The 16,514-nt window shown below is 39.2% G+C and overlaps 1 protein-coding gene and 1 long non-coding RNA gene across 2 annotated transcripts in view; one reads left to right on the top strand and one right to left on the bottom strand.

Annotated features, from left to right (window-relative positions):
* Positions 1–7,589: 7,589 nt before the first annotated feature.
* On the bottom strand, positions 7,590–14,490 carry C7H10orf53 (chromosome 7 C10orf53 homolog). Its single transcript, XM_048857546.2, has 3 exons — positions 14,095–14,490; positions 9,422–9,541; positions 7,590–7,812 (listed from the first exon to the last, which is right to left on the bottom strand). The coding sequence occupies exons 1-3, from the start codon at positions 14,186–14,188 to the stop codon at positions 7,748–7,750; spliced, it is 279 nt and encodes a 92-aa protein (XP_048713503.1). The 5' UTR covers positions 14,189–14,490; the 3' UTR covers positions 7,590–7,747.
* The window catches only part of LOC125639823 (uncharacterized), an 85,882-nt gene continuing 82,911 nt past the window's right edge, over positions 13,544–16,514 (top strand). The window contains exon 1 of the long non-coding RNA XR_007357599.2: positions 13,544–13,892. This is a non-coding gene — a long non-coding RNA (uncharacterized LOC125639823). The remainder of the gene's footprint in view (positions 13,893–16,514) is intronic.

Here is a 16,514-nt window from a genome sequence, read left to right as displayed (position 1 = left end):
TTAATTAAACAATATTTACAATGTTGAGGCTGTGGTGTTGCACTGTGAACAGTTGACAGTTGCTCTTGAGTTTTATGGCACAGATGCTGGCATCGGATCAGCAATTTGGCATCTGGACTGAAGCAGAATAGCTTTTCAAAGCATGAAATATCTTATTAATATGGCTGAGTTGCATATGACTCCTGGGATATTCTCTGATTCTAACAATCAATTGTAAAGCAGTCTTTGTGTCAGTTTGTCTGGTTTTTTTAGTGCAATATACCTGACAAATACATATATGTGAAATACAAAAATGGTGTAAGACTATTTCTTTATTTTCCACCTTCAGGTACCAAAGGAGTCAAATATTTTACAGCTTTACTCATCAAGTAGCCTTTCATAGGAATTTTTGCATGACATATACTGTTAAATTACTCTGAGAAAATGTATTGGATTGTCAAAATCTCAAATTATTGTTGACACAATTCTAATTCTGGTTTGAGATAATTCAGAGCTGAAGCTGTGTGTTGCCTTCTGATGCTTTTAAATCAGATTCTTTTTTTCTCTGATAACAGTGTACTGACTCAAATAGAGGAAGTGGCATTTTAAAGCTGTTTAATACTGTTCCTGTGGTTCCAAATGGTAGCTAGACAGACTCCTATGCAGTGTTTGCGTAACTAACTTCTCTTACAATGTGAATACTGCTATTTGAAAAATATCTTTGCTCATTTCTGACCATCGATCCTTATTTAATGGTAACCAAGAATCCTTACACTACAATATACTGAGCTTTTTATAATGGCAAGAGATTTCTTTTGTTATACATGGGCCAAATTCTGAAGCTCTTGCTCAGGCAAAACTTCCACTGGCTTCAGTGAAAGAGCTACCTGAGTATGGATATCAGGATATGGTCCCATATAAATAAAATTGCTCCTGCAGAGACTGTCATCAAATTCTTCTGATATTTCCCTGTCTCTTGGGTGCCACTATTGTGATCTTCATTTGTATGAGAAGAAAAGAGATGGAAATTCCAGACTATAGGTGGTTATTTTTAGGTCTTGTTTCAAAGACCATTCAATTCCTTTATTAGACATACTAATAGAATACTATTTGTTACAGTGAACCCACTACTAGAAAGTTCATGAACTCAGTAGATATATTTATGCAGAGAACTGCAGTAATTTTATGGTATCTGTCTTTGTTATGAAACCCAAGAGACAGCAAACTGAGTTTCTCTTGTATGTTCTATGGCCTATCGTTAATCAGTAAGCACACAACCAATCTTACAAATTCATGACACTTCAAACTATACTTCAAATTTCCTTGCCAGTAACATGCATATGTATATATAACATCGTATTTGTTTAGTGCTTCTGTGCATACATGTATGTGTGAATGAGGAATAGTTCCTTATCTTTAACATACTGCGCAAGATGTAACAAAGTTTAAACATTTTTTCATTCAGTTGGCAGGTTAGTAATGCAGCTCACCATTTCTTGCATGAGCCTATTTGGAGTAATTTGCTAGCTTGAGTCATATATTCCTTGCCAGAACAGAAAAATCTCACTTGTATATTACGTTAAGTTATTTTCCAGTAAAACAAAAAAAAAAGAGATAAATTGGTAGGGAATACTCTCAAGATTCTAAATATAGCATCTCAGAATAACCCTAAACCATTATTAGCAATTACAGAGATACTTCAAATACATTAGTTAAAGCACAAAAATCTTACATTTGTTCATTGGCTAAAACCTGTGAAAGTAAATTGTATTTTTTTCTCTTTAAACATTCCCCTGCAGTATTTGCACCCAGATTATTGCAGTACTGTAGTATGTGTTTATATGGCACTTTTGATCAGAGAATCTCAAAACACTTCACAAACGTTGAAGAATTAAGCCTCACAACAGTCCTATAGGTGAGGATTATCTCCATTTCAGATGGGGCAGGGGAAAGAGAGAGAGGTTCAGTGACTTGCTCAAAATCATACAAGAAATATGTAGCAGAGCCAGGAATATTGCTGGTGCATGAGGAACAAAAGATTAAAGCTGACATTCAGCCTTTTCTAGTTTCACTGCCGAGATAAGTGCCGCACAAAAAATAAATATTGAATCAGCATACATGGTGAAAAGTAAATGAGACTTCTTACTGTTTTGGATTTTAATAATGTTAGGTACTGTTAGTAACAGGTAATAGATCATTTAAAAATACAACATCCTGACAGTGTCCCTATAAGAACATAAGAATGGCCATACTGGATCAGACCAATGGTCCATCTAACCCAGTATCTTGTCTTCCAACAGTGGCCAATGCCAGGTGCTTCAGAGGGAGTGAACAGAATAGGCAATCATCAAGTGATTCATCCTGTCTTCCACTCCCAGCTTCTGGCAAACAGAGGCTAGGGACACTCGGAGCATTGATGGACCTCTTATTGATTAAACAGTATTCCCAGATCTGTGCTGGCATCAGCCTTTTTTTAAAATTCTTCCAAGTAAATTATTGACAGTGGCAGCTATAGGAAATGAGTGATTATCATGGGGGAAACTGTAACTTTAATGTATAAAATAAGAAGAAGAGGCTTGTGGGCAAACAAGATATATATGTTGCTTATCCATGTGGGGAGATATTTACTGCTTTTCACAATGCCTGTGCATCGTTTAAATCTCAATGAAATGGTGCACATGCATGTTGCTAGTCTTCTCCATTTCATTGAATTTCATTAAATTACACTCTTTTACCAGTGATGATTATTGCCATGGCTATGATAGGCTCCTGAGAATTTACAGCCTGAAAAAAATGAAGTGAAATAACAATAATGATACTTAGCTTTTATATAGCACTTTCCATCAGTAGACCTCAAAGCACTTTACAAAGGAGGGCAGTGACATTATCCGTGTTTTACAGACTGAGGCACGGGGAGGTGAAGTGACCTGTCCAAAGTCTCACAGCAAGCTAGTCCTGGAGCCAGGAATAGAATCCAGGTCTCCTTCATACCAGACCAGTGCTTTATCCATTTAGCTACTCTTCCTGCAGAGCATCACTCTCTTTTTCATCCTGTCATATGTGCACTAAAACTGCTCATGGCGGTTCTTAGAGCTCACAAAGAAAATGTGTTGTTTCAAGGCATGGTTCATGCAGCCACTGGAAATAATGGCCAGGACTTTGACCTACCAGTGCAAATGGTGTGTCCCCAGCATATTATGTGATGCTAGATTACACTTTTTTAAATGGAAGCTCAGATGCACATTCTATGTAATGCTTTATAGATCAAAACATCACACACCCATCAGAGACAGAAAAGACTCAGATTATTTTCTCTCCTAGTGTCCATTCTGCAAAAGGAATGGCATGAGTACCACATAACCATAGCCCTATTGTGACCTATGCTTGCTGCAGTTGTTTTAATCCTTTATTTACCAAATGTTAAGAATTTATGAAATGTCTTTAAGTTCTTTCAAAACTACAAATATGTGGAAACTGACAGTTTGGTTGTTCCCTCCTCTCCACTTGTTAAAAAATTACTGGAAAATAGTCAGATTTTTGGAAGCATGCATAAAGCATAAAGAAAATCATGCAATACAGCATAATCATCTTATACAAGATTATTACTCTAATAGGCAAACTATTTTAGTTATATTGTGTTATTCTGCCATTAGTACCACTTGACTGTCAACTGTGCAGCAGAGGGGCTGCAATCAACAAGGATTTTTGTGTGTTTTCCATTGTAAATAGTATTGAGGACAGAAGGGAGAAAGGCACTTAATGGCACAATTTCTTCAGTGATTAAGAATACTTGAGATCCATTTCAATGATCAGAAATGTGTCTTAATGAGACAATTAGTCAAGACATAAAGGCCGCATAGCAATTTAGTTTGGGCTCCTACTGGTACAATTTAGTGTTTCTGTGTTCCTCATGATTTGACTTTCACAATATATGGTATGGAGAGAATCTACAGGTAAAATTTCCTTGTTCAGTCATTCCCATGTAGCTCTAACTGTAGGACATGCTAAACATGAAGATTTGAAAGTACAGTAGTCACTTTAAAACTTTTTTAAACATTAAACCTCTTTGCTAAAGTACAGTGCAATAGGATATCCAGCCATCTAGAGCCACCATGGCAACTAATTCCCACTAACCTTTGGGTGGAGGGGTTGAAACGCTCGAAGTAGTACTTAAATTTGTATTTTAAAAATTATTTTTTCCTTTTGTAACAATAAAACAGTGGTGGAGACATCACACATGCTGGGGCAAAATTAAGCAAACCGGGCCTAAGATCTGACTAACAAGTTCTAATAAGGCTGCCTAAGAGTTTGATGGATTTAGTTTTTGTCTTACCCGTTCTGATAGTAGTGAATCTTTTCTTGGTTTGAGGTGTTGCAGAGCAGTGATGATGTTACTCTAACCCAGTGGTTCTCAACCTATTTACCACTGTGGGCCACATATGTGGCACAGAATGTGTTATATGGGCCGCCTCCAATGCTACCTGTATGGCCCTGAGGATGTCACATGGCCACAGCTCTCTGCTGACTGGGCCACAAGCAGCCCACAGACCGCAGGTTGAGAACCACAGCTCTAACCCAAAGGAAGATTTACCTCTACCTGAATTCAAAATTCAGACTCTTTTATCCCACATTCCTTCCACACCCAAAACTCTATCCTGGCAAAAGCAGCCTCAGCTTCCACTAATGTCAATGAGAGCTGTGGCTGCTAATAGCAGAGATGAATTTGGCCACATGGCATCAATGGGAGATTTGGGTGTGCAAAGAATGCAGAGTGAGACCCTCAGTAGGTTATTGGTGAGGCCACCCACTATGAGTTTTTGTCTAAAAAATGTAGCTCCTGACCAACTGTTCAGTAAACAACTTTGGGGTTCCTGTAGATTCTTAAAAGTGAAATTCACATCTGCATGTTCCTGAAGGTTCATAGTATATCGATCAGAGGGACTCTATTTCAACTTTGAATTTAGTACAATATTTTGAATTCTTTTATACATTCATTCAAATATGAGAGGTTCTTTGTAAGAAATTAAAAAGAGGCCATGTCCTTGTGTAATGTATAAACTAAAAACTTTTAAACTTGTTTAGAAATAGGGCTCACTCCTTCAAGCTCTCTGCATATCTCTTCCATTTACTTCAATGGGCATTCCATTTACAGAGAGCTTAATGGGCCCCTAGTCTTCCATTCCTGTGTATAAAATGTTCCCAAAATTAAGATTGATCTAAATTAATTATTTAAGCCAAAATTAATTAATCTAAGAGGTGCAACACAGAACTTGCTGCCAAGTCCTTTTAAACCACCACTGAGCTTTCCTGATTCTGGGTTGTTCCAGGGGCTGGAATGGTCTCTGGCATAACTTAATACAGCTCATAGACAGCCCTCAAGAGCAGCTGTGCTGCCTAGCATCCCTGCAGTGCTATGTGCTGTTAATCCACGCTGACACATTCCTATGCTGGGGCTTGGAAACAGTCCTCTGAAGACAACCTGTGGCTGTCTTCCTCAGTTCCTGTGCTGGGGGAATTATCTGGGGTTTTCAGAGACCTTTATGCTGTTCTGGTCCCTTTACCCAGCATATATAGACCAGAATGGGGGGTGAGAATCTCAGTCCTTGTCTTTTGTATTCAATAGTGATCGTTTCTAAGTGTAGAACACACCTTTGTCATTGGTGTAAATGTTAATTTTAATACTCAAATAAAATGATACAGAGAAGGCTATTTCTACTCCCTCTTTTACTCTGAGAGTAAGTCAGGAAGCATCCCATTTGAAGAAGGCAAAAAAGTTATTGTTTTGTTTTAGTCCTCTGAAGGGACAATAAAGTTCCTGCTTCACACAATTTTAGCTACTGGTATGCTTAGTTCTTCCCACTTATTGAAGATGGGTTCTTAAATGCCTCTGGCATTCTTGTCTTATTAGTAAGGGACCATAGCAGGGCATACTGATGGTATTATTTTGACAATGTTTCATTACTTTGCTTCAGATCCATGCTGCAGTAAATGCAGTTTGGTCATTTGTAATTGAAACGATCTCCCTGCAGGTTATGGTTCATAGGAGATGTTGTATGGGGTAGTGTTTGATTATCTCTTGCTCTATAAGGGTGAGCTTCTGTCTTCCTGTAGACATGTTATTAGAAACTGTGGTTGTACCACCTAAAACTACTTTAGGGCAACTACCACGATGCTCCTTTGTTCAAATAGTGGCACTAGGATGCAAAGATTGATCCAAGGAGTCTTCCTGTTTCACAGGAAGGAAGTAATCAGTTTATAATTTTTTTAAAATGTATCCAGGACCTGAACTGAATAAGCTTTCAAAAATGCCAGCAAAATGATCATTTTCAAACTACTGCATTAACTTGGGCAAAATTATTAAGATGGACTTAAGGTTGACAGTTGCTTGCAGTGTTGTTGTAGCCATGTTGGTCTCAACATATTAGAGAGACAAAGGTGGGTGAAGTAATGTCTTTTATTGGACCAACCTCTGATGGTGAAATAGACTAATTTTCAAGATACAGAGAGCTCTTCTTCACTTCTGGGAAAGGTACTCAGAATGTCACAGCTAAATACAAGGTGGAATAGATTTTTGAGCATAAGTAGTCAACACATTTTAAGGCCACTTCACCTTTGGACATAAATTGGTCCAATAAAAGATATTACTTCACCTACCCTGTCTCCCTTAAGGTTGACAGTATGTATCAATAACTTAAGGATAAAAAAAACCCCTGGAGTTAGAGCATTAGAGAGCCAGCAAATTCAGAATTAAAGTTTTAAGAAACACAAACATTTTAAAAGTATGCTAATAAGCAGTTAAGGTTACCCAAACAACATTAACCCTGACCTCATGATAACATTCTCTCATCTTCCTTCCCTTAGGATGTTTGCTAAATACTCTAGGTTGTGTCTAGTTACAGAAAAGGGCAACAAAAACTATTAGGAGTATGGAAAAGCTTCCATATGAGGAGAGAGTAAAAAAGCCTAGGACTGTTCAGCTTGGGAAAAAAAGATGACTAAGGGGGGATATGGTAGCAGTCTATAAAATGGTGTGGAGAAAGTGAATAAGGAAGTATTATTTACTCTTTCACAGAACACTAGATCCAGGGGTCACCCAAAGAAATTAACAGGCATCAGATTTAAAACAAAACAAGGGAAGTATTACCGGTACTTCACAAAGGAGGCCAGAATCAGCACAACTTCTGTATGAGTGAGTATGGGATACTAGTTTTGTGGTCACTGATAAAACTAACCATTTAGTATGGATGGTTAAAGTTGTATAAGAGATTCTGATTTTTCTTAGGAGAGCATTATGGCTCAGAGATTTTATTATTTAGGTGTCTTAACCACATTTCCATACTGTCAATGTTTTTGTTTCTTTTAAAATTAACCTTAACTCTGAACTGATGGTCTTAACTTGAAAAGCTTCTCCCTAAATTTTCTTCATGGCAGAAATAGTTACACATAGTGATGATATGTTGCATGAAGAGCTGTCTTAAACCTAAACTCTAGAATACCCATGTTGTAATTTAAAAGAATTTATTAAAACCATATAGAAACTATATATGAATCTGTAATATATTTAAGATTAAATTAATATATAGTTGATTCTGTAAGAAGGTAATACATACTTGTTTATTTGACATGACCATATTTTATTAATTATGCAGAGAAATACTAAGCAATGTGAAAATGTACAGAACGACCTTTATCCTGGCATTTCTGATGCCATTGTAATATTATTCCTTGGTCTACAGTAAACCAGTGTGAGAGAACATGTGCCTGATAATCAGTAGGCATTTAGCACTGCTATTCTGGCTTCTTCACATAGTGGATCCAATTTGCCATCACCTCCTAAAGGAGAAAGATAACAAAGAATATGCAGAGTAAATAGATTTTCATCTCATACTCCTCCTCCTTGTCATAGCATTCATACACTCCTTTAAGGTCTCTCATTCAAGTACTGGAACCCAACTCAACCCTGCCTCTTCTGTGATATCTGACAGGATTCCTAAAAAATTGGTTAAATCTTCAGCCCACTGTAAATCCTGATGTCTTGGAATTATGGTAGTATCTGGGTTTTCCTGGGACCCTATACAAGTAACAACCAGGACTGATCTTGGTTAGCTGAATAATTTGATGACACTGGATTCAGTACTTGGAGTGGAGAACTTCAGAGAATACAGATATGTTGCAGGCAATGGATGCACACTGCTGGTGATTCAGTAGATGGATAGCACTCCGCTCCATAAGCCAGTATTTAATCAGTGCACCAGCATGGAATTAAGTGTTGTTGGCAGTGACATCTTTCAGATAACAAAACTGAAGTCTTTGCTGCATGTAATCGATAGTGATTCTATGACATTTTTGAACTGATAGAGCTGGCTGGAAATGGAGCTGGAAAAATTTGAGCTGGCTGGAAAATGGAAATTCCTTATGGCAAAAAATTTCATGCTTTTGGGAAAAAAAAGTCCCAAATCGAGATGAAAAGTCAGACTACCAGGAAGGCTCTCACCAATTTCACTTTCTCCCTGCAGGCAGAAAATGAAATTGGCAAGAACCTTCCAGGTGAGCAACCAGGGAGGTGTCATTTTGACAAAACTGGATGGGGAAAATTTCCTAGGGAAAATTTCAATTTTGCAAAAAGGGCAGTTTCTGTTAGAAAATCATTGTGCTGAAAACTCCCAATCAGCAATAATATTAATTAGTGTTCTGGCCAAACTCCAGTATAGGCTATTAGATGCAGGTATACTAAATTTCACCTGCCATTTTAGTTGACAGGTTTCAGAGGAGCTCAAATAAATTGGTTAGTCTCTAAGGTGCCACAAGTACTCCTTTTCATTTTAGTTGAAACACTCTTCACCTTTTGTCCTAACTTGCTGTGCCCCGCACCAAATGCAGCTTTACTCTGAAATGACCCTGTTATATATAATCTTAACTACCTCACATAACTGTGAGGATAAATTAACTATGCATCATACTTATATGGCCTTATTACTGTTGATTCTGAGAGCCTCACAATCTTTAATGTAGAGAGACAAGGTGGGTGAAGTAATATCTTTTATTGGACCATTCTTCTGTTGATGAGAGAAACAAGCCTCGAGCTAACACAGAGTTCTTCTTCACAATACCCTTGTGAGATAGGGAAGTACTATTTCCTAATTTCACAGATGGGGAACAAACATACAGAGAGATTAAGTGACTTACCCAAGGTCAAACAGCAAGCCTGTGATGGAGCAGAGATATGAATCTGGGTCATCAAGCTCCAAGCTACTGCCCTAACCACTGAGCCATCCTTTTTCTTGCTGTGCACTTTAAGATGCCTCACGTATAAGGCATTTTAGAACTTCTAAGTATTAATATTAAAATTGACAGAAATTTGACTATGCCTTAGGAAGTGCTATTATTTCAAAATTAAATAGCTTTTAAAGAGGAGTTACAGTGAAGAAACTCCTATACTTACCAAAGTCCAGGTCATTAATGTTACACTGGAAAACAGTCTCTCCATTCACTATGAGTTCTACATTATTCCAATCTGGTATCTTTTCTAGAATAAGTTGGTGACCCTCCACTAGCAACACAGCTACAAAAAGAGCAGAAAAACAGCATGTGGTAACTGTCATTTGCTTGGTTTTCCATGAACTTTTAGTATTTCTAAATTCTGGTATTCATAAGAGCAAGGATCTGATAATAAGGCACAGTGCAGGCAAGCACAGTGCAAGATTACCCACAAAATTCTACCAATTCTAATTTGTACCTTCACTATTACAATAATGGGCCTGCTTCGATGGAAAAACTCCACTCTCTCAATTATAGTCTTGCATTAAAAGAAAGGCAGGACGCTTGCTATGCACTTAAATATGCTATTAATGGTCATAACAGCCATGAGGAACACAATTAATTTGTAGGTAATTTCAAAAGAAATCTTCAATAAAACATTAAAACAGTGTTATTGTGCAATTGGAGCAGCAGGCAATCAACCTTTAACTGTACGGTTGACTGGCACATATAATTCATCTTGTTTCTGAAAGAGTGCTTAGAGAATTATTTCTGAATACAATTTAATATTTCTGAGATTTTCTAAAGTAGTTGGAGAATCTGATCAAACACGTCCTCTGTTTGTTTTTCCAAAACTCGATTGGAGATCCATTTTGAACAGAACGTAAAGGAGTACTAGTGGCACCTTAGAGACTAACAAATTTATTTGAGCATAAGCTTACGTGAGCTACAGCTCACTTCATCGGATGCATTTGTTAGTCTCTAAGGTGCCACTAGTGCTCCTTTTCTTTTTGCGAATACAGACTAACATGGCTCCTACTCTGGATTCTGAACAGACTCATCCATGTTGGCCACCTGCTTTCACAAACTAGGAGGGAACTAGTTTGTTGCAGCACATTGTACAGTGCTGTCTTAAATTCAGCAAAACTGAGGAAATAGGAGGATTGGTTATTAATACAGTTCTAGCAATTCATAATTAGTGTATTGTTCTGATTTGGACCTTCATATGCCTTGTAAATGGCATCTTATGCTGTGTGTGCGTGTGTTTTGGCAGTCTAAGCAAAATCATGAAGCAGTGTACCGTTAATTACTTATCAATAGAAAATTAAAAGAGTTTGAGCTAATATTAAGATTACCACCAATGCAAAACAGTCCTTTTCAGCTCAGTGTTCCAGTCAATGTTTCTTTCAGAAAAGTAAACAGAAGTATCAACTTTTTGCATCTAATTACTATTACAGTTATGACTTTTATGTGTCCACTTCATTGTTTAATCAGTTTAGCATAACTAGAGACAACTGTGAAAAATATGATTATAGAATTTTAATTTAACTTCTTGAGAAACTGCAGATAGTGGCTCAGCAAGGAGTCCACTTAATAAGGTAGTGCTCCTTGAGTTTCCAGCAGCCTGAGAGTTTGGGAGAGGCTTCATTAGCTACTTCATTAGAATGCTTTCTGGAGAGTTTTAATGGTCATCTGTGATAATTAGCTCTGTAAAGTTCATATTTACAAAATATAAACTACTTGCTGTAGGTGGTATTCCACTTCTTTACTGCCCACTCCACCATTTATCTAATGTCCTCTGAATTAATTTCTGAAAGAGATAGTTCAATGAGGGACTTAGTCAAACGATTTCATTAGTTTAGGATCTGATTCTGCAAAATCCTTACCCATGTTTCTTACATATTCCATTGATTTCAGTGGATGTCTTTACATTAGTAAATACAACATACACAAGTAAAAGTTTGCTGAATCAGACCCTTAATTAATTTTTTCTTTTGTTTTAATAAAGATATTGCATTAGAACAAAAAGATATATAATTTATTATATGACAACTCATTTTAGGTGCATTTCCAGGTTTGGATAGGCAGAGGGTTTTTTTGTGTATAAGCTATTGTAAATGGAAACAAACAATACAATTAAAGTGGGAAAATATTACTTATTCCCTAATAAATGGAAATTAGACTACAGAAGTTCTTCATTCGTGTACATCAGAAAAGAGTTTTGCAGCTATATTAATATAAATAATTTTAATTACAATTCTTCTCTCGTTTGGGACGCTGAAATGAATATATTTTCCCACAGCTATGTATATCACCATTAAACTCTTCTAGCCATAGACAGCTCTACTCTACTTCTCTCAGCACTGCACTAAAGGGTTAAAAGCTTCTTTTGCTACCTTTATACTATTTAAACCTCAAGCATAATATACTGTGCACCTCCAGGCCAGCTCAGTTCCCAATTCAGATGTCTCAGCTGCTTACTGAGGGTGAAATCCTGGGTCCACTAAAATCAATGGGAGTTTTGCCATTGACTTCAGTGGAGCCAGAATTTCACCCTTAGCCTCAAGGTATCCTTCTGTCTACTTTCTATTAGTTGTTGAGAGTTATCAATGATCTGTTAAAAGGAAGACTAAATAAGATTACTTTGCTGGTTTCCAAGTACTTTATTTTACAGCTATCTTATCATGAATTTATGTAAACTATGAAAATACATAGAATTTAAGTTTAACTACGCTCAGCAAAGCTTATGCTTTTAATGGATTTTTGTGTAACTGGAAAACTAAAAGGAAAAAAAACATGGAAATAAACATAACTTAAATATCAGCTTATTTTATGAGCCAGAAAGGATTTTAAATACTCATTCTTACTAAGTCAGACTTAAAGATCTGCTCTGTTCTCCAACACAGTGATTCTCAACCAGGGGTACACAGATGTCTTCCAGGGGGTACATCAATTCATCTAGATATTTGCCTAGTTTTACAACAGGCTACATAAAAAGCACTAGCGAAGTCAGTACGAACTAACATTTCATACAGACAAAATGAGAAAGTAATCCATTTTTCAGTAATAGGGTGCTGTGACACTTTCGTATTTTTATGTCTGATTTTGTCAGCAAGTAGTTTTTAACTGAGGTGAAACTTGGGGTACCCAAGACAAATCAGACTCCTGAAAGGGGTACAGCAGTCTGGAAAGGTTGAGAACCACTATTTAACTTCTGTTAATGGAAATTGCATGCCTAATTGCACTGATTTCAACAGTTACATGAGGGTTGAACTGGGTCTAATATGTGTATTAGTTGAATTAAGGTGTTATATTTTTGAGGGCCAGTTTAAATGTCAAATACATGTATTTGGTAGATCAACTGATAAATCACTGTATAAAGCAAAGGAGAGAATAATTAAAGTTATTCTTGACAGCCAGTTGTCATTAATTACATAGATGTTATGAGATGTTATAATCTTACTGAGCCATTATTCAAACTTCCCCAAAAAACAAAATCTGATGATTGGAGTGATAGTTTGTAAGCCATTTGCACTGTGTAAAGAACTGCACGATTAAAGCAGAAAGAAATTTTTTTCCCTGGCATATATAGAAACATAGACTATCTTCAGTGTTTACAAGCAGTGAACTGAAAATGTAAATGCTGCTGCTGTATTTTATTAATAGGGATGAGAGGAATATTCACTCTAAATCTGATTTATATATGTATACTTGTAATTTGCAGGCGTTTGTATTCAAGTGAGTGACCAAATAACTATAATATCCATCACCGCTTTCAAGTTTAGTGGAGATGAGATGTGGAAGGTGTGTATTTAAAATTGAGGAATAGTTACTGAAGCATGATCAACTTAAAAGTCACATTTATATGTGAAGACTGTTTATCTAGTGTTATATAGAACATGCAAGTTAAATATAACTGAAAGCTTTGAAAACCCTGAAAAATATCTGTATAACTTCTCTTGTACGTTGACAGTCCCTTGTGGATAGACAACTTGGCCCCAATCCTGCAACCACTTGTACAACTTAGGTAACGTTATGCATGAGTGTAGGTAGTGTGTTAAGAGTTAGTTGAGAGAGTGTTTACAGCAGGGGTGGTCAACCTGTGGCTGCCCAGCTACATGCGGCTCTTCAGAAGTTTAATATGTCTAGGCACGGACTCTAGGGCCACCTTTTGGTTTACAGGATCAAGGCTGTAAGTCAGTTTCTTCTGTTGCTTGTGTGAGACTCACATAGTTACAGCCCTGACAAACCATTTTTACAGAAACAGGAAAAGCTGAGGTAAACCCCCAGAAACTGGCCCCGGGCCTCACCCCCGCCTAGTGCATGAACCTAGTCCAACTTCTTTTAAACTAACTGGATTTCAAGTTACTTTCCAGCAGGAGATTTCATTTCCTCCTCTCGCCCCAACGGCAACGTTTGGCTGCCGCTGCTTGTCCTCTGTCCTTATCCCGTTTCCTCAGGGGCAGGGCGGCCGGTGCCCCTACACGGGACAGATGGGGGTGAGCAGCTGCAAAGATCTGAACCCAACTCGGGACCGAGCCCTTCAGGGGTGGGCGGAGAAGCGGCTGACGTGACGGGAAGGCCCCGTACAGCTTTAAATGGGCGCCCAGGGCCGGCACTGCCGGCGAGGATCTCCCGCCACATTTGTACCCGAGGTAAACACCTAAAGCGGGCTCCGTGGGAAAGCTGCTGCACGAGGCGTAGGCAGGGGCGGCCGCGCCCCCCCCGCACCGCTCCCCACATTGGCGCAAGAGCTGAGGAGACACCTGGGCGGAAGGGCTGACAGCCGCTCCCCCAGCCGGACTTGGGTCTCTGCCCTCCCGCCCGCTGGTGGGTCGGGGGGAGCCGCCCACGCACCTTGCAGGCCCTGCAGGCGGAAGGGCCTGTGCTCCAACACCCCGCAGCTCCGGTAGGGGCCGAACCGGAGCGTCACCAGCGCGCGCGGGGGCATGGCGGGCGCAGAACCCCGGCCCCAGCGACAACAGCCGCGCCCGGCGGTTGCTAAGGCAGGGGACTCCGGGTCACGGGCGTGGGGCCGCCCTGCTGGGTGCGGCGCCCAGGCTCTGGTCTCCCCAGCGGCGGCGTGTGTGGAGAACGGCGGGGACCGTAATTTGCCGCACCGAGGGCGGCCGCCGCTGCAGCCGGGTTTCCGGCATGGAGCAAGGGCTGGCTGGGCGTCGGGCTCGGGTTGCGGGTGGCACACAGCCTGGCTGGCACGGGCTGTGCGCGGGTCCTACGCAAGCCCACACAGACACAGGCACCGCCTGGCAGGGTCTGTGCGTCACACACGCTTACACACAGCCTGGGGGTCCCGCACGCGCAATCTGGAACCAAGACAGAGCCTGGCACTGTTTGTGGGACACCCCAACCCCCAGGTTCACAGTTGCCAGCTCTCACATGATAAACAAGCACCCGACTTTCAAATTAAGCCAGAAATCAAGCTAATCCCATTTCAAAACAAGCCAATCCCTAAGAACCCCAACACTCCATGTGACTAGATTCCCCCCCCCACATGCAGTCTGGGACTTTGGTGAGCCTGCACTGCACCCCTCACTATCTCCCCACTCTTTCCCCCTTTTTGCCCTTTGCCCCTGCTTGCCCGGAGCTGATAAAAACAAAACAAAAAACAACCCAACAAACTACAAGCCAAACAAGCAACGAGCTACTATCCAACAAGCAACTCACAAGCCAATTCAGCCAAAAATAAGCTCAGGTTTTTTTGGGGGTTTGGCATGTCTGACCAGGTTTCACTTTCATTTCAAAAAGGGGTTTCATAACCTTGTGTAATTTGCAGTCAGTTCCCCTTTTATAACAAATAAGCATGAGTGTTTATGTTAATAACCACATGGAAGCACACTCTGAAAATACAGTTACTGAATAAATGAAACGTGCGTCTGTATAAAGCACTGCCGTCCTGATGGCATAGGCTAAAATGTTATTTCTGAAACACACTTTTCTCATGTTTGTTATGGGAGAGCATAAGGGCTGACCAAGAATGGACCCAGTGTGCTAGGCACTGGGAAAACACAGAGCAATAGGCAGTCCTCATTACTGAATAATGTCATGTTGACTATAAAGGTTATTTTGTTTTGAGACGTTATTTAAGGAAAGAAGAGTCTGGGATAGCAGTTGAATTCTCTGCCTAAAGCTTCCTGGACAGGAAAATAAGGTTCTCAACCATACCTCAAATATTTTAGGTATTTTAAACTGGTATTGTTGGAATGTAGAAGCAGGATTGAAACCTATAAGGGAAGGAGTACTATGTAGTGGTTAGAATGTGCACTTCCAAGTTTTGTTTTTGGGTCTGCTACTTATATGGGGAGGTGACCGTGGGCAAGTCACTTAACCTGACTGATTTAGGTCTCTTCATTCAATACACAACATAGGGCTTTCACTGCCTTCCATTTTTGACAGTGTCTTGGTGCAGTCTCAGCTTTTTCCCATGTCAATTTGATAGCTTTCAGTTCTGCTTCAGTTGTGCTTTCCCATGTTATCTTTGGTCTACCTTGTTGCCTCTTGCCCTGGAGATTCCAGTCCAATGCCTGTGTTATGTTATGCAGCTCTTTCCTCCATATATGTGCTAGCTATCTCTATTTTTGTTCTGTAATTTCCTGTCTCATAGGTTTTGCTCCTCCATAATTCTTCATTTGTGACTTTTTTTGGCTATCTAATGTTGAAAATTTGTCTAAAGCAGTTGTTATGGAAACTTGGAGCTTAGATAATAAGGTCTTAATAAGTCTCCAAGTTTCAATGCTGTATAGTAAGACTAACTCTCGAATGGTATTAAATATTCAAAGTTTCATTTGGAGAGTAAGAATCTGTTTCTCCAGATCCACTTTCAAGTTACAAAGGCATGTCTGGCTTTCACTATTCTGGCTTTAATATTTTCATGTATGTATAGATCAAATAGTAACCCTATGTATCATCACAGAACTGCCAATCAAATAGCAGTCACCACTTTACATGAATGTTATAGATTTCCAAAAACCTTTGATACAGTGGAAAGAACAGATTTATGGAAGTTGCTAAGCCACTATGGAATCCATCAGAAATTTGTAAACATCATTCAGAGCTTCTATGAAAACATGACATGCCAAGTAATACAGAACAGTTAACTGACTAAGTCATTTGTCATCAGACAAGGATGTCTTATGTAACCCATGATCTTTTTACTGGTAGTAAGTAGGTTATGAGAGAGACCATAGAATGCTTATTGGCAGGGGGGTAGACTAGATGATCCTTGCAATCCCTTTTAACTTTTGACTCTATGAATAACC

This window comes from Caretta caretta, chromosome 7, assembly GCF_965140235.1.
Source record: "Caretta caretta isolate rCarCar2 chromosome 7, rCarCar1.hap1, whole genome shotgun sequence".
In the NCBI taxonomy this organism is placed as follows: Eukaryota; Metazoa; Chordata; order Testudines; family Cheloniidae; genus Caretta; species Caretta caretta.
Note: the sequence above shows the minus strand (reverse complement) of the source record. Positions and strands in the feature narration are given on the sequence as shown.

What these genes read in the sequence shown, in the direction of transcription:
- C7H10orf53 (XM_048857546.2), bottom strand. Translation starts at nt 14,188, where the DNA reads ATGCCCCCGCGCGCGCTGGTGACGCTCCGGTTCGGCCCCTACCGGAGC. An exon ending in CCGCCTGCAGGGCCTGCAAG is followed by an intron (nt 9,542 to 14,094) that starts GTGCGTGGGCGG and finishes CTCTTTTTGTAG; the next exon opens with CTGTGTTGCTAGTGGAGGGT. An exon ending in CATTAATGACCTGGACTTTG is followed by an intron (nt 7,813 to 9,421) that starts GTAAGTATAGGA and finishes TTTCTCCTTTAG; the next exon opens with GAGGTGATGGCAAATTGGAT.